Consider the following 25172-nt stretch of genomic DNA (forward strand, 5'->3'; position numbering starts at 1 on the left):
CTTCACAAGTGCACTGGGGACAAACAGGGCCTCTGAACTGCTGCCTCAGGAGGTAAATCGGACCCCATCTCTAAGCTACTTTCTGGAGGAGTTTCTCATTTCATTGCCAATATAGGTGATTAGGGAAAGCTGGCCTCCTATTCTATAAAATGCTTACGTAGAAAGGTGACTGCACTCTTTAGCAGGAGTGAAAGTAAAGGAATAATCTTTCTTTAGAAGAGGGTGAACCAAGAGATACCAGCATGAAGGAGGCAACCACAAATCATCATGCCTTGCCCTACAGAAGATGGAGGAAAGGGAGCAGCTAATTTAAAATTTTTCCGTAGCTCAAGAGAGAAAACATCAATGAAGAGTCACTATTGGTTACATCGAGTTTTGTTGCAACTGATAGGTCTAACGAATTTTTTTCTTTAAAGATAGGGCGATAAAGAGGAGTTCCCACAAATTTAAAAAAAAAAAAAAAAAAAAAAAAAAAAAGGTATACTCAAGATAAAAACTTTGGGCAGAGTTGTTTGTCAAGGAGAGCAAAAGAGTGAGAGAATATGCACCCAAGTGAAGATCAGAGCACTGTGCAGTTGCCTGTGCAAACATTTACAGGCAAGTAAGTTTGATCCAGCCTGAACTATAATAGCCAGATCCTGAAAAATAAAGAGCTAGAGGGGAAAAATCTTTGTACTGTAATACCTAGATGTGGTGATGTAAGGAAAGAGACAGTCAGCTTCTTTGATTTCCACTCTGTTCAAGAAAGCAGTCTCTTCCACACAGTAAAATAAATAAAATAATAATAATAATAATACAGCTTTACCTTCCTTCATTGTATGATGCTGTTCCAGTTTTGCCACACACAAAGTCAGCCATGTTACTTTATACTATTTAAAAGCTATTTCTAACTTCATTATCACTGCTGTGAAAACACTGTTTTTAAACCAAAGGAACACGTGTAGAAAAACGGAACAGATGAGCTGATTTTTTCTGCTCTGGATAAATTTGTTGTGTTTCTTTTCTTAAACTTCCTTTATTTCTGATCTTAGTTTTTTTGTTTTTGTTGTTTTTTCCTTGCTTTGTTTTTTTTTTTTTTTTTTTTTTTTTTTCACATTATGTTTTAAATAACAGTTTTGCAAGAACACTTGTTTTCCACCTAAAAATAACAGCAGCCCAACAGCAGGAAGACAACGAATGGTGAAATTCTTACAAGGCAAGGGAAGGTATTTGTGGTTATGATAAACTGCTAACTTACTAACAACAGGTTTTACTCAGGGGATATTTGATTTCTGTGTAGATCTCCTAAAGAGAAAGATATCTTTAGAATATAGGAAATTAAAAAGAAAATGGTAAGACAAGTGAGAACAGCAATTGGTTCTGAGACACTCGGAAGAGCTGTACCAGTGCGCTTGGGGGACAGCTGAGCAAAGCACACAGAAACACGTGCCACAGCAAGGACAGGGAGGAATATCTCGTTGAGAAAATCTTAATGAAGATTGATTATTGAAGACTTGCTCCAAGGCCCAAGGTTGATTTTGGGTGGAAGGGTCCAGGTGAGTTCAGCCATTGCAGCAAAGGTCTATTTGATGGTCACAGGACTGTCACACAAATAACAGTAAGACTCAATAAGTCTTCAATAATTAATCTTCATTAAGATTTTCTCAACGAGACATTCCTCCCTGTCCTTGCTTATTTTGGTTAGAGCCCAAAGAAGACTTTTTATGAAGGACTATACCATTGTTCAATAATAACACTTAAAAAGCCATCTTTCCAGAATTCAGATAGATTCATCCTAAAGCAACAACAACAACAAAAAAAGTGACACTGTCTTATATTCAACTCCAGCTTTGGCACCTAGATACACATCTGAGTTTTGTTTATAAAAACCTTTTCTTCGTACATTTTCATAGCAATTTTCAATAAAAGTATGTACTCTAAAGTAGTACTCTGATATTTTTCAAAAGGATTTAAAAAAAAAAGAAAAAAAAAAAAAGTGTCAGAAAGAAAGGAAGTTGTCTGGCCATTCTCACTTGCCAAATAATGTGTATGTGAAAAATCCTATACTGTTCTGTCAATCCAAGGGAGAAATGAAATTTTCATTGAATGTAATATCACTTTTCCCTCTAACCAGCATACTTAAGCCTTTTTGTCAGGACAGACCTCTTAGACTGCAAGATCCAAGCCCTCACCAGCACATTTGTCTGGAGGCACTGGCTGATTGAGCCCCCCAGACACAGGGACAATAAATTGCAAATAATATTATGCAAATGGTACTGTGTGTTAAAAGTATGCTTTATATTGACTAACTTGTCTTCAGTGGTAAAAAGAGAAACTGAGAAATTAAGATGTATCTCTTTTTTACCTGAGCTCAGCTGTGTTTGTAGGTCTACTTTCCTCCTGTTGTTTAAAAAAAAAAAAATAAAATTCTTCAACCACTATTCTTCTAATTTCCTTCAAGGGGAAATTTCCATTTAGAATTTTCCAGGTTGACTTCCCTCTTCCAAGTTCATTACTGTTTTAGGCTCTTACTTTCAAGGACACGAACATTTCCTCACTCTGCCAACAGCTTTGCCTCCAAGGTCCAATTTCCCCATCACCCAGGAGCTCCTGACCTCTCCAGCCATTAGCTTGATGTAGTAACAGAAAAGCTCTTCGGTTACCCTTTTTTTCAGATAATATACCAAGTAAGAAAACTGCACAGCACCAGAGGAATCACCTACGAAACAATAACTGCTGAGGTCTAACCATCCAGTAGCTTTATTATGGTTTTTCTGCTCTAACAGATCACATCACACTACTGGGTGTGTGGGGTGATAAGCTGGCTTTGAGGCTAATTTGCAACCAGTACCCTAATAATTCATTTGGCACACAGTTTCTTGCAACACTGGGACTTTTTTGTAGGTGACCCTTCCAGTACCTGCAGATCTCATGTGCCTCACCTGAAGCACTGACTCCTTGTTTCTGTTATCTTTTAAGCATCAGTGCCACAAAGCATTAGTTCAACTCACACAAAGTGTCAGCTACACCAGCTTCCTGACAGCTACACCAGCTTCCTGACAGCTTTGTTTCTCTTTGCATTGCACAGTTGGTTTTTTATTTATCTATTTATGGGACTACATTGCCCATGAGTTCAGGGCAGGTGTAGGGAGAATTTCATACCATCAACACTTAGATTTGCAATGTGGCTTACTTGTGTAACCTCCACAGGGAATCATGGTTCACAAGAAATGGTGATCAACAGTGTCAATGGAGTACTCCCATGATCATACCTCCTTGGATTAAACCCTCCCTTTGACAGTTCTCAGTATTTCTTCTGCTTGGCTAAAGGATAAAGCATACAATTTACACAGGTCCTGAGTCTTTCTCTGTTGAAAGTTACTTCTACATCAGAAGAATAAGGAGAATAACCTAGCCCCTCACTTAAGCCATTCAATTCTTCCCACCCATCAGCTTCTTTCTTAATTCTGAATCCCACTAACCATAGCTCACAAAATGTGGGGAAGAAAAAAACAACCAGATTGACAACTTACTTCCAATACAGTTAAAAAGGCTGCCAAAAACAAGCCAGGGGTATTATTGAACTACCTTTCTGTGCCTCTGAAACAAAGCATGAAACAAGAAGCACTGTCCAGGTAGAGTACATGTAACTATGTTGGAAGCTTCCAACATGCCAAGTAAGCCCAAATGGAGACAGAGTTAAGTGCTTCACCATCCTTCCAAGGACCTTGTGCTCAATATATGTTATTACCCAAATTTAACTCAGTTTATTGCTTTTTTTTTTTTTTTTTTTTTTTTTTTTTTTTTGAGTTCCTTGCTCTTCTTGCTCTTCCCAGGCCTTGCACAGGGCTCTGCCAGAGACTTAAAGATGCCTCAAGCTGCCAAAAAAAAAAAAAAAAAAAAAAAGTCCCTGTTCATAGCAGCATTCAGCCCTAGCTCTGGCCTGTACCAGAGATCATGTAGCTATGAGATGCAAGCCAAAGAAAAGAGCAAAGAGGAGGAGGAACGAATATGTATATACATATATAATGTCATAGATATAACTGTGCGTGTCCTTATCTACACATAGCAATGGCTTCTTTTCATAGATTCCCTCTGATAAGCTAACCAGAATGAGATATTCAACTCCCTACTGCTAACGCTGTTAAAAGCATGTCTTCTTTAGCATTAAGGAAGCATTTGCACTTAAGGGTTACACAACAGGATTTTTTTGCATGTATTCAACATTACTGAATTTATAAGTTGCATTTTGAAAGAATGGTAGAAGCTTTGAAGGACAATAAGCTTGTACACTCTGCACTTAAAACAAACAAACAAACAAATAAATAACCAAAAACAAACAAACAAACAAACAAACAAAAACAGTTTGGTGTAGTGGGCACTTGTTTTTTGTATTCTGACTTGCCTTGGATATATTTCTTGATTGATAGAAGTGTCTTGGTTTTGGCTGGGCTAGAATTAATTTTCTTCATGTATGAAGTTGTGTTTTGGATTCTTGATAAAAATAGTGGTGATGACACAGTAATGTTTTAGTTGTTGCAGAGCAATGATCACAGAGAGCCAAGGACTTTTCTACTTCTCGTGCTGCCCTGCCAACCAGGAGGCTGGAGGTGCACCAGGAGCTGAGAAGGAACACAGCCAGGACAGCTGGCCCAAGCTGACCAAAGGGACATCCCATAACATAAGGCATCATGCTCAGCAATAAAAGCTAGGATAAAGAAAGAGGAAGGAGTGGACATTTGAAGTGATGGCATTTGTCTTCCGAAGAAACCATTACTTGTGATAAGCCCTCCTTTTCTAGAAGTGGCTGAACGCCTTCCTGTCAATGGGAAGTAGCAAATGAATCCCTGGTTTTGCTTTGCTTGTGTGCACGGATTTTGCTTTACCTGTTTCAACCCATGAGTTCTTGCACTTTTACCTCTCTGATTCCCTCTCCCATCCCACCTGAGGAGACTGAGTGAGCAGCTCTAAGGTACTTGGCTCCCTGCCAGGTTAAACTACAACACGTACGTATACATATTTGGTGTAAACAGATGAGTTTAGATTATCACATAATATACCATGACAAGTAACTGTGATTAAATGGTAGTTCAGCCCAGGAGGAGAATATTCAGAATAGAGATAAGTAAAATACACTAATATTATCTATATGAGTATGCACCAAATAAAACCAGAAGTTAAAAGGGACACCTGCTACTTCTCACATTTCTGTAGTGTTTATTGTTCATTTATCTGCTAGCCTTATACATACTGACATCACGATGAAAAGAAGCTATTTGCATTTTTAAAAGTTACACCTGTTTAGTTATCAAGGAACCTAGTACCTTAGAATACCAGAATTCTGTAACTAAATAACCCTTAATAGCTTGGAAACTCCATGCTGGAAGAAGATTACCTCTATATTGTCTCAGCTGCATCACCAAACAAACTATATGTAGTCATTGATGTCAGTCATTTTCTTAGCTCATGCAGCAAATCAAACACAACCTCAGCATGTAAGAAAATTAACCATTTATCATAACCTCTGACAATAGAAATAGAAGATGCATGGAAGGGGACAAATAAGATATAAAATTCACTTTTAATTGTTTCTCAGTTTCTCAGTGAATTGTGTGCCCACTGGCACCATAAACTGAGTAGGGATTTGCTCAGCTGTGGAGCTGAGTTGGTACCTGTGCATTATGTCATATTTGGAAGTCAGCAGGGCTTGTTAGATCAGCACTTTTCACAGCACACATTATAATTTTACTGGGAGTCACAAAATGATCCAGAGGGGGCTATATAAAAATGGTGGAGTTGCTCTGACCGCTGCACACATCTCCACCTGGGCTGGTAGCCACAAATTTTCTCACTTATGGAGTAAGGGCAGGCCGTACTTACTGTCTCTAGCTACAAATGAGAGAACAGCAAACAACTCCATCCATGATCAGCTGCTCAGTGCTTTCAAGGAGAGACCAGATGTCTTCCTGTATTGGAGTACTCAAACCATGTGTCTTCTGTCCTTGAGAGGCTGTGCTGCTGCTCTTGTGGAGACACAATCAGATGAGATCCAAGGAGTTTCAAAAGTTTGAAAGGTGCTCTGTTGGATTATTCAGTCACAGATGCATTCTCCTTACTCTTTCTCCAATCACAGTCAGGCTATTATAGGTCTTGACTTCGTTTCTATAATGCTTTTGAATAGGAAATAATACTCTTCTATGACCTCTCAAAACTATAGCTTAAAACTTGTTTCTTGAAGAATAGATGGAGATGCACATAAATGCATCTAATACTTCTAATGCATGTAAATACTTCTAAATCCTCTTCTGCTTCATCTGAGCAGATATGTAAATTAATGCCTTTCTGCAGAGTACACCTTCTCTCAGTTTTTTAAAAGTAATCCCTATGTTCTCCCGATATCTGGACATTATTAATGAGATAAAGTAATCCTGGAATGTGCCTGAAAACAAAGTCATAAATTAACTGAATACGTTATGATAAGGGGAAAAATACTTCTGAATGCACTACAGACTGTTCAAAAGAAATGAAATAGAGAAGATATTAACTTTTGAACACTACTGACCTTATGGCAAATAACTAATCTTTATCGTATAGCTAACTAATATCAGCCATGAACACAAAAATAAGTGGTACTGCAATAGAAGATAGTATCTTCCACAATAAGAATAAAGATAACATGAATAAGTATACTAAGAAAAGTCAGGCAGAGGCAATACTCTTTTCCTTGCCAATTGGAATAGCAGAAAAAAGTCCACAAACTTTGGGGACATGTATTTATCTGAAGGACAATATATTTCACCGAAGGCTTACCTAGTTTTTGTAACTAGTTTACTCTTCTGAAAAGAGTAGTTACAACCCTTGGCTACTTACATCCATTAACCACTATAGATACAGCTGTACTTCAGCTGTATTACAGCTGTCCTCATAAAAAATTTAATTTCCTTTTATGATAAGGTCACCCACCTAGTCGATCAAGGGAAGCCAGTGGATGTAATCTTTTTGGATTTCAGTAAAGCTTTTGATACAGCTTTTCATAAGATCCTACTGGACAAAATGTCCAGCATACAGCTAGATAAAAACATCATACAATGGGTGAGCAATTGGCTGATAGGCAAAGCTCAAAGGCTTATGGCAAATGGGGTTACATCAGGCTGGTGGCTGGTCAGCAGTGGGGTCCCCCAGACCTCCATTTTAGGGCCAGTTCTCTTCAGTGTTTTTATAAACGATTTGGACGTAGGACTAGGTGTTTTGAGCAAATTTGCTGATGATACTAAACTGGGAGTAGTTGTTGGCTCTGTTGAGGGTGGAAAGGCCTTGCAGAGAGATCTGGACAAACTGGAGAGATGGGTGATCACCAACTGCATGAAGTTTAACAAGAATGAGTGCCAGGTCCTGCACCTGGGATGGGGCAACCCTGGCTATACGTACAGACTGGGCGATGAGACACTGGAGAGCAGCCCTGCAGAGAGGGATCTGGGGGTTGTGGTTGACAGCAAGTTAAATATGAGCCAGCAGTGTGCCCTGGCAGTCAGGAGGGCCAACCGTACCCTGGGATGCATCAAGTATGGCATTGCTAGTCAGTTGAGGGAAGTGATTGTCCTGCTCTACTCTGCGCTGGTGCAGCCTCACCTCAAGTGTGCAGTTCTGGGCACCATAGGACAAAAAGGACGTTAAACTGTTGGAGAGCGTCCAGAGAAGGACCACAGAAATGGTGAAGGAACTAGAGGAGAAGAGAGAGAGGAGAGGCTGAAGCCCCTTGGTTTGTTTAGCCCAGAGCAGAGCAGGCTGAGGGGAGGCCTCATGGCGGCCTGCAGCTCCCTCACAAGCAGAAGTATAGGAGCAGGCACTGAGCTCTACTCTCTGGTGACCAATGATAGGACCCAAGGGACTGGAGTCAGCTTGAATATCAGGAAAATATTCTTCACCAAGAGGGTGGTCACGCACTGGAACAGGCTCCCTAGGGATGTAGTCACATCACCGAGCCTGTCAGAGTTTAAGAAACATTGGGACTATATGGTCTGAATCTTTGTGCAGACCTGTGTGGAGCCAGGAACTGGACTCAATGATACTTGCGAGTCCCTTCCACCTTGGGATATTCTATAATTCTATGATTCAGTGTTTTTTGTTGTTGTTATAGTTGTTGTTGTTATAGTTGTTGTTGTTTTTTTTTTTATTATTATTTTTATTCTAAGAAGAGCCTGATCTTAATGTTGCAAACTTTTTGGGACATAATATTTTCATAAAGGCCATTCGAAATTTATCATGACAGAGAGGGTAAAGAAATGGATTCAGAGAGGAATTGAGCCACAAAAGCCAAAAGGTAACATCGTACAGGGAGTTATGAACACAGGTTCCTTGGCAGGCCCCACGAATAATCATTAGTAAAGTATATGGTGCCCAGCAAATGGCAAAGACACAAACAATTATGGCAAGCGACTTTGCAATTTTCTTGTCCTGGTGCAGTTTTGACCTGGTCCTTGCACAGAAAGAAATAGAGAGGTCATTTTCTGGGGTTACAGAATTGGCTCTGGATGGAGATAAGCTTTCAGCTACCAAAGACTCTTTCTTTGGCCTTATGGAAGATGAAACACTGTCCTCTGCTTCCAAAGAGGAAGATGCTCCTTGTTTCAGCATGAAGCAAGATCTCCAGGACGAGCTGCTGCTCCTTGGAGGCTCAGAGTCCTGAATGCTGCCACGCCTCTGGCGCCTCTGGATGTTGTTGAAGATGTGCACGTTGAAATAGGTGACTGAGATCAGCGGCACAAAGAACTCCAGGGTGGATGCACAAAGGAGGAAGTACCAGTTGTCGAAGAACTCAGCGTGGCACTGCCCCTCCTGCACTGTGCTGCAGCCGGCCACATACTCCCACAAGAGAATTGCTGGGCAGTAGAGGAGGAAGGCAAAGACCCAGATGGACACCATCTTGACAATAGGGTTGGACATTATTCCCCGCTGCACTCTGTAAGATACCTGTGAAGGAAAAAAATAAATATATTGTAGCTGTAGAGGCAAATATTTGAACCAAGAGAATTAGACAGATGAGCTTAGCATAGCATTTGCTAATAGAGCTGCATCTTCTCTCATCAGCTGAAGCTCACTCAGGTATGTTTAATTTATTGATGTTGACATAACAAAGGGTTGTCTATGTATCAGTCACAGTGCTAGGGTCCTGGTCCAGGCAAGGAAACATGATCATCCATCAGAGTTAGAAGTACCTAGTAATTTGGTACGCCTTGTTTGAAACATCTGCAGCCTGAATTGGCAGAGTAATTAATGTTTTATAGTTGCTCAGAGAATGGCTCCCATTCACTGACAACTGCACTGTTTTTTACAGTACTTTATGAGATATAGGACTAAATGTGGCACAGTGGTCAACAGAAATTATGTCACAAATTTAACGTGCGCCTTTGAAAAATCATATACTGCGCATTCCATGAGCACATAAGAGCAGAATCCAGCCCTGCAGTGCAGACATTAGGTGATGAAACCACAAGATCACCCTTATCTGTGTCCTGGTTTGCACTTTGTAAATGTTGAGCCTTTGGCTTTCCTGTGTAATTTCACTTAAAAGCAAGATGTTTTGGTGTTTGATTTACCAGTTTCTTTCATTAAAACAAAATTAAATAACATAAAAACATATTAATAAAAAGGCATTTATAATAAGTTCAAGTAATTATAATTAACAAAAATACAACTGATCTTTTTTTTTTTTTTTCATATGGCATCATATTGACATTCTCATAGGTCACCAAAGAGCTGCAACCGCTAGCTCAGCCCCACATTTCTCTGCCACTTCAGCCAACAGAGCAACAACTGGGAAATGCTGGCCTCCAACCTTAGTATGAACCAAAACATAAAGCACACACAAGGTGAATTGGATGCTCTGCAGAAAGCAGAGACATAGCACTCTATGCTCATCCGAAGTTTGGGGTTCTGCTTCAGACATGGAGAGGAGATTGCCTCATACCCATGGATAGTCTCTGCAGTCTGTCCTTTGGCCCACTCTCTTCCCTGTTTGCACTTGTTCCCAGTCTTCTCCAGGATCATTTGGAGCCATGTCTCAGGCCTAACCATCCTCCCTGGTGTTCTTCACTTCACCACCCTAGCCTTTTCCTCCCATCTCTGATTTAGGTTCAAAACCAAATCCAGTTTGCCTCAGATTTTCTCCTTATTTGGTCCCTTTTTATCAGCCTTTTGTCTCAGCCTTTTCACTCCTCGGCCTGTTTTCCTTAAAGCAGTGGCACAACAGCAACCTGCAGCAGACACTGTGTGAGAAGATCTGTTTGACCAGATCTGGGCTGGAGCATGCTCAGCACGGCATCTATCCACAGTATCTCCACACGCAAGCATACTTTCTCAGGGCTACTATCTCGACTAATCTGGGCCCTATACTCGCCAATAAGGCAAAAGGCTTATCACCAATATCAAGATATGGCCTTGCCAAATCCCACAGTCTTGCCACAAAACTCAGAAAGACTATAAATAGGGTACTTACAGCTTTAGTAACTGACAGGAAACGGTCATAGCTAATTAGAACAATGTTAAACACTGAAGCTGTGCACAGGAGATAGTCCATAACTAGCCAGAGCTTGCACAGGCCTCTTCCCAAGTGCCAGGTCCCTGTCAGGGCATAAGGGATGTAGAGAGGTATGCAGAACGCACCTATGGAAAGCAATCACAGAAACACCATGCAGTTGTTACAGATTGCAAACAGTACTCCTGGAAGCAAAGAGAGACAATACTTTGGTATCTAGCTGGAAATAAATAAATAAATAAATAAATAAATATACTGTTAAGATGTATATATAAGTTATATAAATAAATTCTTACATTCTCATGGAATCTGATGAAGACTCTGTGTATTAGATCTTAGTGCATGTTGATTGTTGCGAATAAGCTTGGGGCAAATCAGCAAAGAAGGATCCACTGAAGAAAACTACAGTATAACCAATTGTATAGTCTCTAAAAATATACAGCCAGTCCTGCAGCATTTATGCAGCATGCTATGCATCATGATTATGTTCCAAAATGTAAACTTATTGCTGTGTATCTTCTTATCTTTTATCTCTGTTAAAGATTTCCTCCCAAACACATCTACAGATACTGCTAACATAGCTTATTAATGTAAGACTGGTTAGCATTTTTACACTACAGACAATATGTTGGAGAGACTGTGTGGTGTGTGGAAACCTCTTCTACCACAGATAGCGCAGAAACATCTCTGTGCTGAAGCTGGTACATTTAAAGAGCCAGGCAGCCTTCAGTTAAACACCAAAAGCCTTCTAAAAAAAAAAAATCCAGTACTTTGAAGTACATAAAAACAAGACTTTTTTTCCTATTTTCTGGGACATTTCCCACTGGACCATCTTTTTCTTTTTTGCTGTTTTAATGGTCTGAACCCTGCAGGAACATGGCACAGTGCATTCACAGCCCCTGCCTCTTCGCCTTGCATCACCCACTAGGACTGGATCCTCTGCATCTCCAGGACTACTGCATTAACACTATGGAACAAGGAGGATAATAAGGAAAACAGATGGAAGACGCAAGCAATAGTCTGCTGGCATCAGGACAATCCCTCTGATCCATAGCCTGCACTGAGTTGCATCCAGTGAAAAGTTACAGTGGTAAAGTGCATTTCTTCTAATGTAATAAACTCATAGGCCATTAGCATTGCATAGAGAAGTAATTCATTTACCTTGATGTACCACAGAGAGCTGCATAAGGAAACAGTTACTCTGTCAAACATAAAGATCTTATGATGAGGTGTAATGAACAGTTTTACATGAGGAGCAAAAGTAAATCAGAAACTGCGGCAGAAGCCTCTTTCTATCAATCAGTATTTTTTACATACAGTAGTTGCTCCTTTTTTTCTGAAGGAATGTTAAAAGCATTTACAAGACCAAGAATGCATTACTTATCTCATTTTGATGTATCTTGAGACATAATAGGCTGCTAAAACACTTAATAGAGTTTTTACTATTCCTTACTCTTCCCCATGGCACGCAGTTGGGAAATTTCTCCAAGAAGCTGCCCACCAAAATAAGGTCCCCTTTTGCCTCCTAACATTACTAGAAAGCAAGTATTACATATCTCCAGCATTGCAACTTACCCACTGCAAAGTCAGAAATAGCAAGATTGAGAAAAAAATAGTTACTCCGATGCCTGAGATTTCTGTCCATGATGAAAGCAAGGATCACCAGAACATTTCCAAGGATTGTAACCAGAGCTAGCAGCACCATAAGCAGCGCCAGGAGCACCAACACACCCGTGGAAAATGCTGAGGTCTCTGGCTGTGGAGATGAAATCCCATTACACTGTCGTATCGTGTGCAGAGTTTCAGCAGTGCTGTTGTGCATGTTGTGTAGCCAGGTCAGTTGAGTCTGGGAAGAATCTTGCATCGGGCAGATTTATCCAACAGATTGAGACAAACCTGTTAACAGGATGGGCTGAATACTGAAACATCCAGACAACTTCTCAATATTAAAATTCTAGACCACAAGATTTCAAAGCCTGGAGTCTCTCATGCTCTTTGATCTGAATGCACCTATTGGTCTGAAAACCAAATCTGTAAAAAAGATACCTCATAAGCAACAGTAAATGCACATTTTAAAGCAAGTGATGATCTCTTTTCTCTCCCGATGGCTGATCTTTATCTACTGAGGTCAGAAAAGAGTTAGTCTGAAAACAGCTCTTTTCAAAGTCAGGCAGTTTGCATATTAGCATTGTGTAAATTGTGTAAGCTGTTATACTCGCTGAATTCAGCTGAAGCTAAAAAAAAAAAAAAAAAAAAAAAAAAAAAAGAACTAATTTTCACTTCCCTAGTGGTCAACAGGATGTAAATTACTACAATTCTATTTCTCTTACTGTAAACATAGGCACCACTGTGCTTGCTGTTACTAAACTACACAATTAAAAACAGAGAAGTCTTACTGCTGCTGGCTACAGAGTGTCTAAAATTTAAGTTCTATTTTGCAAAATGTCACCTTTTGAAGTTATCTGAAGCAGGAAGCAAGTCTATCCCTGAAAACAGTAAGCTAAATGCCCACCCCTCATCATAATTTCATCTATTTTAGTAAAAGCAGCACAGAAGTCAGCAGACCAGGGCTGTAACTCATGCCTGAGGGTCACCAGCTTCACAGCACACCCCACAACTGGTTTTCAGACTGGGGCTGTAATGCCAGGTGCTTGACAAGATATAGGGCACAAAACAAGGAAAGGGAGGGTGGGGGAGGTGATGGAGGTGGAGGAGGGTCCTAGTGAGTAAAGAAAGAAGCAAATCACACCTCCTGGACTTCAGGTGAGCAGGCTGAAGTTTATTCAGGAAAGTGGTAGTAGTATCCCACTCAAGGCAGCTCTAAAGCACAAAGGAGCTCAGAAAACCTGCAGACCTTTAAGGACAGCTTTCTCCATGCACAACAGAAGTCCATCCCTGTTTTCGGGAAAACAAGTAGGTATACCAGGAGACTAACCAGGTTAGTTCCTTGGCTAACCAGGGAACTCATAGCAGAGCTAAAATACAAAAAGACAGCATGAGGAATATGAAGCAAAGACAGACTACAAAGAAAGAACTTGAATTGCTGCCTGGCCATGTAAGAGTGGTGTTAGGAAAACCAAAGCTTATCTGAAGTTTATGTTTGTAAAAGACAGTGAGGATGACAAAAAGACCAAGAACTTCCACCTCCACATTAATAGTAAAAAGATGAATAAGAACAAAATGGACCTGCTGCTGAACAGTCCTGGTGACCTAGTGATAGAAAAAGTAGATAAGGCTAAGGTTACCACTGCTTTCTTTGCTTCAGTCTTCACTAACCAGGTCTTTCCCACCTTTGTGTTTAGGGAGAAAATTCAAGGAAGGAATCCGCCTCACCTACAGGTGAGGACTGAGTCAGGGTTTACTTGGGAGCACTTGACCTGTTAAGAATCCATGGAACCCTATGGGCTGCACTCAAGAGTGCTGAGAGAACCAGCATCCCTGAAAGTCTTTTATCTTTTTTGAAAAGTCATGGAGATCAAGAGGGGTTCCCAATTGCTGAAAAAAGTCAAACATTACACCAATCTTGAAAAGATGCCACAAGATCCATAGGAAAGTTATGGAACAAGTCCTCTTGAAAGGCATTTCTGAGCAGCTGAAAGAAGAAAAGGTGACCAGGACACAGTCACCAATGGTAGATCATGCCTGAGCAACTTGATTGTTTTCTATAATAAAATGACTGGGTTTGCAGACAAGGGGAGAATATTTATGTGTTTTGAAAATTAAGGAAGAAATCAAATTAAATATTAAAATTTTAACATAGTCCTTCATGGGGCTGATGGAGAAATTTATGTGGTCTCTCCTTCCTTTCTCCCTGTAGAGGAAAACCACAGCCTGACATAAAGGACAGACATTAGGAGAACCACTAGGATTAAAGACTTGTCTAAGAAATAAACCAAGCTAACACCATTTCTTCCAAAATGTATGTTTTATTTGTTTTTTGTTTTGTTTTGTTTTTTTTAAGACTCAAGAGGGCAAATTTAGAAAAATACTGTTGCTGTTTGAGTTGAACCTCATAGTCATAGGCCTGTGATCACAACATATTTACAATAACTATTGAACATCTGCAAAGACAGAAAAGAGTGCAAGGGCATGAAATGATGAAATGGACGCGTGAGTGGGTAAGGAGACTTTTCTTAGAAAAGCAGACTTGGCAAGGAAGGTACATTTGTGTCAGTGCATGAAAGGCATGAGGAAAAACCACCAAAAAAGTATAATAGCAGAAGCCTGAAACAGGTCTACTAGAGAGGGGAAGACTGGGGATGCCATTTTGTCCAAGATAGCTATAACATTGTGAGAACACCAACTGAGCATCTGAGTTGACCTGGGAGCAGTAGATCAATTAGAAAAATACAATGAACTCTCCAAACAATCAGGGGTGGTGTGACAAAATGGTTTGAACACTGTGGGTGCAATACAGAACATCAAATACATTGATCTGTAGCAACTTCAGTACTCTGTGATTTCAAGTTTGTTGCACACTGTGCTTGCTCCCTGAAGAACTCTTCTTTTCCAGTACTACAGTGTGGATCCATTTTACCTAGTCAATAATTGTGTAAGGCTATTCATTCTTTCAAAGTAATCAATACATTTAGTTTTCTTGCACAACATTCTTTTATACTGAAAGCATAAAGTTACAAAAGCAGACAATTCAAGTCTTCCCCAGCTTGGGCCTGCCTACAGCTTCTCTGTAGAACAGATGTTTATTTAGTACTCTAGTTATTCTATAAATGTTTCAAATGTGTATGTGTGGGTGGGTGGTTTTTTTTGTTTGTTTTTTTTAGAGCCTTACAGAAAAAGCACACTCTACAGAAATCTATGCCAGCACCTTAGCTCGTAACAGTGAAAACAGCTGTGCTGAATCAATGACCTCCTGAAGCTGTTTCTCTCTTTGCAATCAAGCTCACAATGCATACCACTACTTATGTAAGGCAAGGAAGCATAACAAGTTGTGAAATAAAATCCTCTGCCAGCATGAAAACTGTTGAGAGAAGTCTTCAGCTCCAGATCTCTAAACAGAATATGATTTAAAAAAAAAAAAAAAAAAAAGTTCTTTGCTATGGTTGAGCTGTTTACATACATTCGAATTGTGCTTACAAATGAGTCCTCTGATTTTGCAACACGTCTACAGCCCATTTCAAATTAGATATTTATGTCAAAAGAAGACTACTTAAATCTTCATTATTCTGTGCATTCAGTCCCTCTTTCTGTAATTTATACATTTGTGTGTATACACACTAGGAGAAAAAAAAATAGCCAGTCACTCTCACCTATCTGTGAAAGCCTTGTGCAACTTCCAACACCAAACACAAAGAAAATTTGGCATGTGGAATGGGTTATAATGAAGCTCTATTGCGCTCTCCAACACATTACCCACTCTTTCCAGCACTGCCTATTCACTCACAGTTCATTCACAGCTGCTTAAGACACTTCTGCGTCAGCTTTCAGACAGATCTCTGTGAACCCCATTCTCAAGCAGTGAATATGGCCCTCACTCAGCTATAGAGAATATCCAGCTTGATGCTGATTCAGTGGCAGAGAAAATCCACATATTATCACAGTAACATGGCACAAAGAACTGATCTAGAATATAAATCATTCTGTCGTTTCAGATTTGCCCCTGTCATTTTGATGGAATATCTTTGTACTTGCAAAGCTTTCCACCCGGGGGGGTATTGTCTGTTCTCATGCAGCCAGTCAAAGTCACAAATTCAGCATGAGCTTTGTATTGCTTGCTCTGCTAAGTCAACAGCAATGTGATCGGGAGTGCAGGATTGTCCTATCTTTTAGGTAATCAAATAGTGCACAAATCTGGCACTAAAGATCATTAAAGCATGACCAAAGAGGAAGCCACTATCAGGAGAAAAGAGCAACAACTGTTTATGTCTGTTACAATTTTGATAATTTCAAAAATTCATTACCATGGAAACATTCATTTTCTAAAAAAGATCCAGAGTTACTAACTTACATGTATGATGTCCTGCAACACCAAATATGGACAATATTATAATTAGAAAGGGACAGATATACCAGATTAGGCAGTCTGTTCACTTCCATATTGCCCAGCCTGGTAAACATAGTCACTACAGAGCACTGTGTTGTCTTCATAACACTTTCTTTAAAGGAAATAATACTGCCTCTGTGAGGATTTTACATGACCTTTCAAAAATATAGCAGAAATGCTTTTTTCACTAAAAGCTTTAGATTCACAAATGGGATATTAAAGTTTTACTCAGCACCTACAAAAAGAGGTACCTCCCTACAATGAATGTCTGTGGTGATATCCATAGAAGAGTTTTTTTCTTAATACCAGATTAAAAAGAAAAAAAAAAAAAGTACATCAAACCCACAAACCAGAAAGGACATCCAACAAAACCAAGTAATTTGTTGCACTAAATGTTGTTTAGCCTTGCATGAACCAGTATTAACAGAAAAAAAAATATCTGAAAACTACAAATCAGAGCAAGTACATGCCTCTACTGCATTCAACCAATGTCCCCAGCCAACAAAATATTTTCTCTGTTTCTGTTGAAGATACCTATAAAAAAAACTAAAAAAATCACTAAGTAATAGACAAACCTTATTTGTAAGTCATTTACTTCAGCTCTCTAAAGAGAAGGTGATCTCAACCTTGCAAACCTTTTGGGACATAATATTTTCATAAAAGCCATTCGAAACCTCATGTGACAGAGTGGGTAAAGAAATGGGTTCAGAGAGGAATTGAGCCACAAAAGCCAAAAGGTGATTTCATAAAGGGACTTATGGATGCACCTTCCTTGGCAGGCCCCACGAATAATCATTAGTAAAGTATATGGTGCCCAGCAAATGGCAAAGACACAAACAATTATGGCAAGCGATTTAGCAATTTTCTTGTCTCTTTGCAGTTTTGACCTAGCATTTGTGCGGAAAGAAGCAGAGAAGTCCTTTTTGAGAGGTGTGGGACTCATTGGTGCTGGAGATGGGCAGGTAGAAACCAGTGATGGTCTCAACGACCTCGTTAATGATGAAACACTGTCCTCCATTTCCAACGAAGATGACACATCAGATCTTGGCAAGAAGCAAGATCTCCAGGATGAGCTGCTGCTCCTTGGAGGCTCAGAGTCCTGAATGCTGCCACGCCTCTGGCGCCTCTGGATGTTGTTGAAGATGTGCACGTTGAAATAGGTGACTGAGATCAGCGGCACAAAGAACTCCAGGGTGGATGCACAAAGGAGGAAGTACCAGTTGTCGAAGAACTCAGCGTGGCACTGCCCCTCCTGCACCATGCTGCAGCCGGCCACATACTCCCACAAGAGAATTGCTGGGCAGTAGAGGAGGAAGGCAAAGACCCAGATGGCCACCATCTTGACAACAGGGTTGGACATTATTCCCCGCTGCACTCTGTAAGATACCTGTGAGAAAAGGACCTGTCACTTACTCAGGTAACATTTTGGAACTATCTTAAAACAAAATAAACAAACAAATCAAATGCAATATTAGTTCTGCAGTTTCCCAGACACCTACACCATCTTCACTTTTGTAAGGTCCTAAAACCACTACTAATCTTGCTCATCAAGTACTGCAATTCTGTAATTAATTTTAATACTTAGGATTGCAAAAGGACCAGAAATGATGATGGCTAAACTACCATTCTAAGGGTACTGGGACATAGCTTGTTTTCATCACCACCACAGTCAGACAGTAATAAGGACTCAGTTTATGATTCATGAAATGCATACTCAAGCTTAGAGGAGAGTCAGAGCAGCTGTTGGACTTCTTTCCTGCACAGGCAAAAGTTGAAGACTTCTGCATTAGAGAGGTTGCTATGAGAGACTGCAAACACTAGGCAGTATATTTTTAAATATTATTTCCTCTTGCCATAATAGAACAATATATCCCAGACATATGCTTTAACATCCCTTATTTTATTGAAACATTCTGTTTTAACACTCACTTTACCTCATAAACAGCTCGTTGTATTACTACAAATGTTGATGTTTTTATATCTACCCAGACTGCATTCATTTATTTTACTCTCTAGCTGTAAAAATCTTTGAAAAGATATTAGGAGCTAAAGTCATATCATCCAAAGTTAGGAAATATGACAGTTAAAACCACCCTTGCAACAGCCTAGTCAGTATGTAAAATACATAATTCTAGCTCTTGGACCCCCACAGCTTTCAACACTCAAGATGATCACTTAATGAGAATTTGGTCAATTTTATTTATGCCATACTGTTCAATATTTGTCATCCCAGGCTTTTCTGAGATGCAGAAGTACTATCTTCCTCACCAACTTCCTATGCCATTTTTTAGTGCAGTAACTGCGTGTTATACAATTATTAATAAATGGTATCTTCATTAATTTTCACGTATGACCTTAGGGGCATTGTTGTTCCTATTTTATCGTGAGTAACAGAGTAATGACACAGTTTTACAAGCATTATTTTAGAATCTCAGTTTTAAACATCTGGGCCTGATATTTCAGACTCCTTTACACCTTAAAGCATCAACTTAGACCACAACTCCAGTTCTCTTCATCTGCAGTAATGAATTTGCAGCCCTCTGCAAGACCACAAGCATCTCAATTTAGTAGTCAGAAAACAGGAAGCTCAGTGCAGCTTCACAAAAACTCAAGTCTGAAATGACTCAACTCTGACCATAAACTAGGCCTGCAGGAGAGGTGAATCCCAAGTCCATGAGGAAGCATGATGTTTTTTTCTTTTGGATAAAAAGTTACACATTTCTGGACTCACTCCATTCTAATTATCTAGAGGAAAAAAACAGAAGGTGATCATGTAAGAACATGGGGCCCATCTGGATTGCAGAAACCTTTTTAATTTACTTTTCTCACATCCTGGGCTCTACAACTTCATTAATATTTTTTCAATAGTGCAATTCCATAAATACGGGGGTTTCCATACTTTATTATTCAGCTTTAAAAAAAAAAAAAAAACTAGCAAGAGAAACACAACAACAACAACCAGCCCTAAAACCGCAACACCAAGGAAGAAGAGAAAGAGATAAGGCATCGTATCAGCACGTCCCAAACAAGAACCTCCCAATCTAACACACAGCTCACATCCCTTGAGCTAGTAGGCTCATAAAAAGCAAAGGATATTGATTATCTTCCATCTGGGCCAAACACCAGGTAAAGTTTAGAAATTGTGGACATTAATATTTAGCAGATATTGTTAGAAGCAGAAGAATGATATTATTCATGAAACACTTCTCTCTCTGCACTTTTTGATCCCTTCTTTTTACTTCAAAGATGTTTCCAGTCAGCTGCCTGTTGGCAGCATGTGTCAATCACCCCCCATGGGGTAACACAAATCCTCACCTATTTTCCAGTCAGTCAATCCCATGTCTCTCTCCATATCCTCTTCTCCTTTTAAAAAATTAACCCAATCCTAAGTGCCTCCCTGACTCAACCTAGTTTTCATTACCACTCTTTTAATGACCGAAGACCATACTCTCACTGCCTCTTTCCCACCTTGACCTCCCCACCTCCCTTTGCAGTGCAGTTAGATAGTTTCTAATCCAAGCAGAAGCAGGGAAACACTGAAATTGTGAGCAAGGCGTTACCCTGTCTCTAAGTCCCAGGCACATGCAGCTAGGTAAATCGAAGGAAACATCTTACTTCCAGCATACTTTGTTGAAAAATACCTAGCACAGAAAAAATCCCCAAAGAACTTAGCTGCCCACATCTGCCAAATCTCTATGAAATCTTTGCAAACTTTGCATACTTAGGCAAATTCTCAGAGGCTAAGAAAAAGCATATCCACAGCAACCTTTCTGCCAGAGTTGAAGTATCTATTACAACATTCTCAAGCATCAGAGTTTCTCCAGATTAAAATGGTAGGAAAATGAAGGACTACCTAGCTTCTAATGTTTTTTTGTTTGTTTGTTTGTTTGTTTTTTGGTGAGCACTCTAAGTTTTAAGTTTTATAGAAATCTCAAAATAAAGAAAGAAAGAATTAGAAATGTTCTTACAGCCTTTGTAACTGACAGGAAACGGTCGTAGCTGATAAGAACAATGTTAAACACTGAAGCTGTGCACAGGAGATAGTCCATAACTAGCCAGAGCTTGCACAGGCCTCTTCCAAAGTGCCAGGTCCCTGTCAGGGCATAAGGGATATACAGTGGTATGCAGAACACACCTGTAGAAATAAAGGAAACACACATATCAGTCAGCACTGCAGTCAGTGCTATGCAAACATAGAAACATTCCAACAAAAAAGTGATGCTGACTGCAACTGTTGGCTGGAAGGCTTCATATTCTCATGCAACCGATGAACATCCTGTATTAAGCTACTGACATTAAAATAAAGACAAAAGATTCTTTTTCCCCCTACTATAATTTACTTTTTTTCAAAAATATGGTCTAACTGCCATGCTTCTATCCTCTTAGAAGCATGATATGATACCCAAAAGCACTCCAGAAGTAAGTTTTATAGACATACAATATGAATTTCAGATTAATCTTTCAAAACATATAATCAGAAGGTTAACAAAACTGCAAGGTTTTATTAAGTACTTCCTGTTTAACATTTCCTTTTGTCATAATATCATCATAACCACTTTTCAGTGGTAAGCTTACAAGGTATTATCTGTGGGAACGCATCAAGTAGTGGGAACATACGTAAATGACCATGACTACCCAAAATCAGTCTCTTAAATCCAAATGTCACAAAACTGCCAGTATAATTTCATTGTAACAATATTCCAGGTGAATTTACTACACACAGAGTCACAACGCACACTTGCAAGGCTAAAGAGCTAACAGTGTACTATGCTATGTCAGATAAATGTAGCAAAACATAAGAATGAACAGCAGCAAGGCTGCAGTTAAATACCTCTACAGAGGTACTAATGCCTGCTCCTTGAAACAAAAGGTTACATCATGTACTTTAACATTCACAAGAAAAAGAAAAAAAAAATAGAATTACTTCATAATAGTCTATGATGCTGTAACTGGTACTGAAGAGTATCTTGAGAGTTTCTGTTTCTCTAAATATCTTGAGAAGAATGCCTGTTATTCTCCCTCTGCCATGGATGAAGAGACCTCTATGCTATAGATCCAGAAGTACAGAGATGAAGTAGAAGTTGTTAAAGGTCAAAAATCAGATAGAATGCATATGATAGATGAGAAAGGCAAAGGACTCTGCAAGTGTAAAGACATGCTTTTAGCAGTTAGGATCCAGATAATGTACACATATCCTGACTCCAAACTGTGTAGCTACAGAACTACAAGTCAGTGTGATGCTAAAGTACATAAAGCTTTTAACCAAGTTTCAAATGAAAAGCTAGACAAATGTCATTAAACACAAAATTGTGGAAGTTAGGCAATGCCAAATAAGCTGTACTTTTCCCCTACTTCAAACTTCTCAGATGACAGTACTTGTTCAGCATGGTGCTAGACTGTGAGCAGGATGACAGAATGCCTTCAATTGGTTTTCTATTCACTGCTCTTGTTGTTGTTGTTGTTGTTGTTTGTTCGTTTTGTTTGGTTGTTAGTTTTTCTTCTCCTGTGTACCATAAGGCACTCTGTACTGCAGGGAGGGAACTGCTGTCATTGACAAAGGTCCAGGTTGCAGGGCTGTGTCTGGCAGAACAGTGTTTGAGAGCTACAGGCAAGAATCAAACATCCCAAACTGGGGGACACGATGGGCTCAAGGTGATATCTGCAGGACTCAGCCCTAGAGATGATCTGAATTTTGGAACAGCTGCAATGAGGTGTTTTCACTCAGAAGCACCTATCTGGGTGTTCAGACAGCTGCAGTTTCTGTGCAGAGGCTTGTGCTATTTGAGTGAGACCATTGGATGACCAGAGGGGTGCTTCAAAAAGATTAGGCATGCATCCAGACCGCAGGCAGCAAGAGCTCTGTAGCACAACAAGGCAGTTACAAGGTGGAAGAAGTCATCATCTTTATAGGGGAAGGGATCAAAATATCACACAGAATAAAAACAGTTTCAGAAGTTGTTGTTGTTGTGATGTGGCAAGTCAGAATATGGACTTCATGAAAGAGCCACCCTTCTTCACAAGCATTCATCTGCATACACAGCAATTTAAACAAGATTTTTGCCAGAGCCATTCAACAGCTGAGAGCATTCCAGTGCATAAATCTCCAATTGCACATCACAGTAATGTTTTGTGTTTTTTGCATGAAACATATTATGCATCATTGTTTAGTTGCAAACCTGAGGTTATTATCTGTATTGTACTACAGTAGATTGAAACAGAAGATATCAACAATATATGCAAGATAAACCAGATATTGTAAACTATGTAATTTGGCTTTCTATACTTTAGTCAACCTACTACAAAAAAACTCCCACTCTTTCTTAGTAAATGTTGATTCACACACAGAAGTATTTTTTCTTGAAGCAAAAGCATTAGACATCTACTTATATGACAAAGGACCTATTTCCTATGATAACACGTTTCTGAAAGATAAGCGACATTACAAGTATTTATATGAAAAATGATGCATTATGTATCTCATATTTTGAGACATAATAGGCTGTTAAAATGCTTAATACAGTTTCCAACATTCCTTACCGTTCCCCATGGCACACGATTGGGAAGTATTTCTCCAAGAAGAAATCATACACCAAAATAAGGCCCTCTTCCACCTCTTAACATTACTAGAAAGCAAATACTATATTTCCAGCACTGCAACTTACCTACTGCAAAGTCAGAAATAGCAAGATTGAGAAAAAAATAGTTACTCCGATGCCTGAGATTTCTGTCCATAATGAAAGCAAAGATCACCAGGACGTTTCCAAGGACTGTGACCAGAGCTAGCAGCACCATAAGCAGAGCCAGGAGCACCAACACACCCGTGGAAAATGCTGAGGTCTCTGGCTGTGTGGATGAAGTCCCATTACATGGTCCCATTATGTTTCCATCAGCTTCAGCAGTGCTGTTGTGCATATTGTGTATCCAGGTGAGTTCAGTCCAGAAAGAAACTCTTGTAATCCAAAAAGTTGAGATTCATAAAGAGTACTAACAGCTGAAACCAAAAAGACAATAAACATCCAAAAAATTGAGTCAAAAGGGAAAAAATAAAAGGTTCTGATGCCAGATAAATCTATTTGTGTAAGATATTTAAATTTTAATAAACACCAACACATCTGCAACCATGTGTATCTGTAGGAGAGCTACCAGGAACAAATGTGCAGTATTTTCAAGCTCATACTTTAAAACGTAAGTTCTTCTTTATGCAACCTGATAATTATCTGGGTGGTCATGAGGGCTGATTCAAGATTTTCTCTTTCCTCTCCTTCTTCCACACCCCCTTCTTCTCAGAAATGTTTTGTTTGTTAGGATTATGGATCTCAACTTTTTCTGGAAAATGTTTGTTGGTTTTGGTTACATATCATCATGGGAATTTAATCTATGTTACACTACCAATTTCATACTTGCTTATCTCTTGTCATCATATTTCAGTAGGCTTATGGTCTCTCTGCATTGTGTTGTAGGTTTTTGCTGACCAAAGGCATAGAGTACTTCGTTGCTGTTCCTCTTTCTGTGGAGCATAGGACTAAAAATTGGTACTCTGTGAGTAAGCATATGCCGAATTACTTAGCAGAGCAATCAATCAGTAATGGCCTAATCCTCAGAAATCAGGTTTTTAAAACTCATAGCAGCCTGAGTGACACAGAATCAAGGAATTCCCAGAGTCAAGGAATGAAATACTGACTCCTTGAGTGTGAAGGAGAGCTTTGCAATTAACTTTAATAGGACAAAGCTTTTCTTTCCATGCTGGTGGGAGGAAATGAAAGTCTTCCACAAGTTTTTTGTATGAGTTATGAAGCCACTTGCAGAGAGCCGAGTATTCCACAGCTGTAAAAATTCAATCATTTTTATTATAGGTTCTAAAAACACTTTGGTGTCTAATTTTAGATACTTAAATTCAAAAAACATTGGCCATCATGTCTGTGTTTCTGTTGTGGGAACAAATTCATTAGCATTCTCAAAGTGTTTTTACTGAATGGTTGAACGGCAGCAGTACAAAATCACAAAAGTTTATTATCCATACGAATAACTGCACAGCATGCATGTCCATTTCTGCTTTAAGTTATATTTCCTTTCCTGGTAAGGCTGGAAATGTAAAAAATATAGATTGACAACAACTACTAAGTAATGCCACTAGCCTTTCTTCTGCTAGCAATATGTAGGCTGATCTACGTGAAGTTTTAGAGGTTTCAGATATTATGTGGTTGAGAAGAAAATAAAGTGGTGAACAAAACTGAGGGCAGATTAAGGGTTCAGCTAAGTCTCTATCCTGTCTCAGCAGCCAGAAGCCTAAGGAAGAGGGTAAGAAAATAGTAAAATATACCACTGGTGTTCTCCCCCTACCTTCAGTGATTTGTGGCTCAAGATACTGATATGGTACCAGATGCAATATTTGACTATTTGTTTTCACTTTTTTCTGATAAACAATCAACTTCTTACTCTTTTTTTTTTTTTTTTTTTCTCTTCTATGTGTTACTGATAGTAAATAAATATCACAGGGCTTCTACAAGCCTCTAAGGAGGGCAACAGTCCTTCTGTGCATTCAAAGCCAGAGAACAGCAGGAAAATTGCCACGGTTGCTGCCAAATCACAAATCTATTATAAAACATTATCATGTCCTAATCATACTTAGCAACTCCTTCCTCATACCTAATGCAGCCA

General features: G+C 39.3%; 2 protein-coding genes across 2 annotated transcripts; both read right to left on the reverse strand.

Moving 5' to 3' along the window:
• Window positions 1-8149: 8149 nt before the first annotated feature.
• On the reverse strand, window positions 8150-12686 carry LOC116486267 (histamine H3 receptor-like). The gene is made up of 3 exons (XM_032182355.1): window positions 12089-12686; window positions 10475-10641; window positions 8150-8949 (listed from the first exon to the last, which is right to left on the reverse strand). Exons 1-3 carry the CDS (start codon window positions 12375-12377, stop codon window positions 8167-8169), a joined length of 1239 nt encoding a protein of 412 aa, XP_032038246.1. The 5' UTR covers window positions 12378-12686; the 3' UTR covers window positions 8150-8166.
• A 4432-nt stretch (window positions 12687-17118) lies between these two features.
• LOC116485644 (histamine H3 receptor-like) lies at window positions 17119-24065 on the reverse strand. Its single transcript, XM_032181135.1, has 4 exons — window positions 23987-24065; window positions 23177-23461; window positions 20483-20649; window positions 17119-17901 (listed from the first exon to the last, which is right to left on the reverse strand). The coding sequence occupies exons 1-4, from the start codon at window positions 24063-24065 to the stop codon at window positions 17119-17121; spliced, it is 1314 nt and encodes a 437-aa protein (XP_032037026.1).
• Between the last annotated feature and the right edge of the window lie 1107 nt (window positions 24066-25172).

This window comes from Aythya fuligula, chromosome 2 (assembly GCF_009819795.1).
Source record: "Aythya fuligula isolate bAytFul2 chromosome 2, bAytFul2.pri, whole genome shotgun sequence".
NCBI lineage: Eukaryota > Metazoa > Chordata > Aves > Anseriformes > Anatidae > Aythya > Aythya fuligula.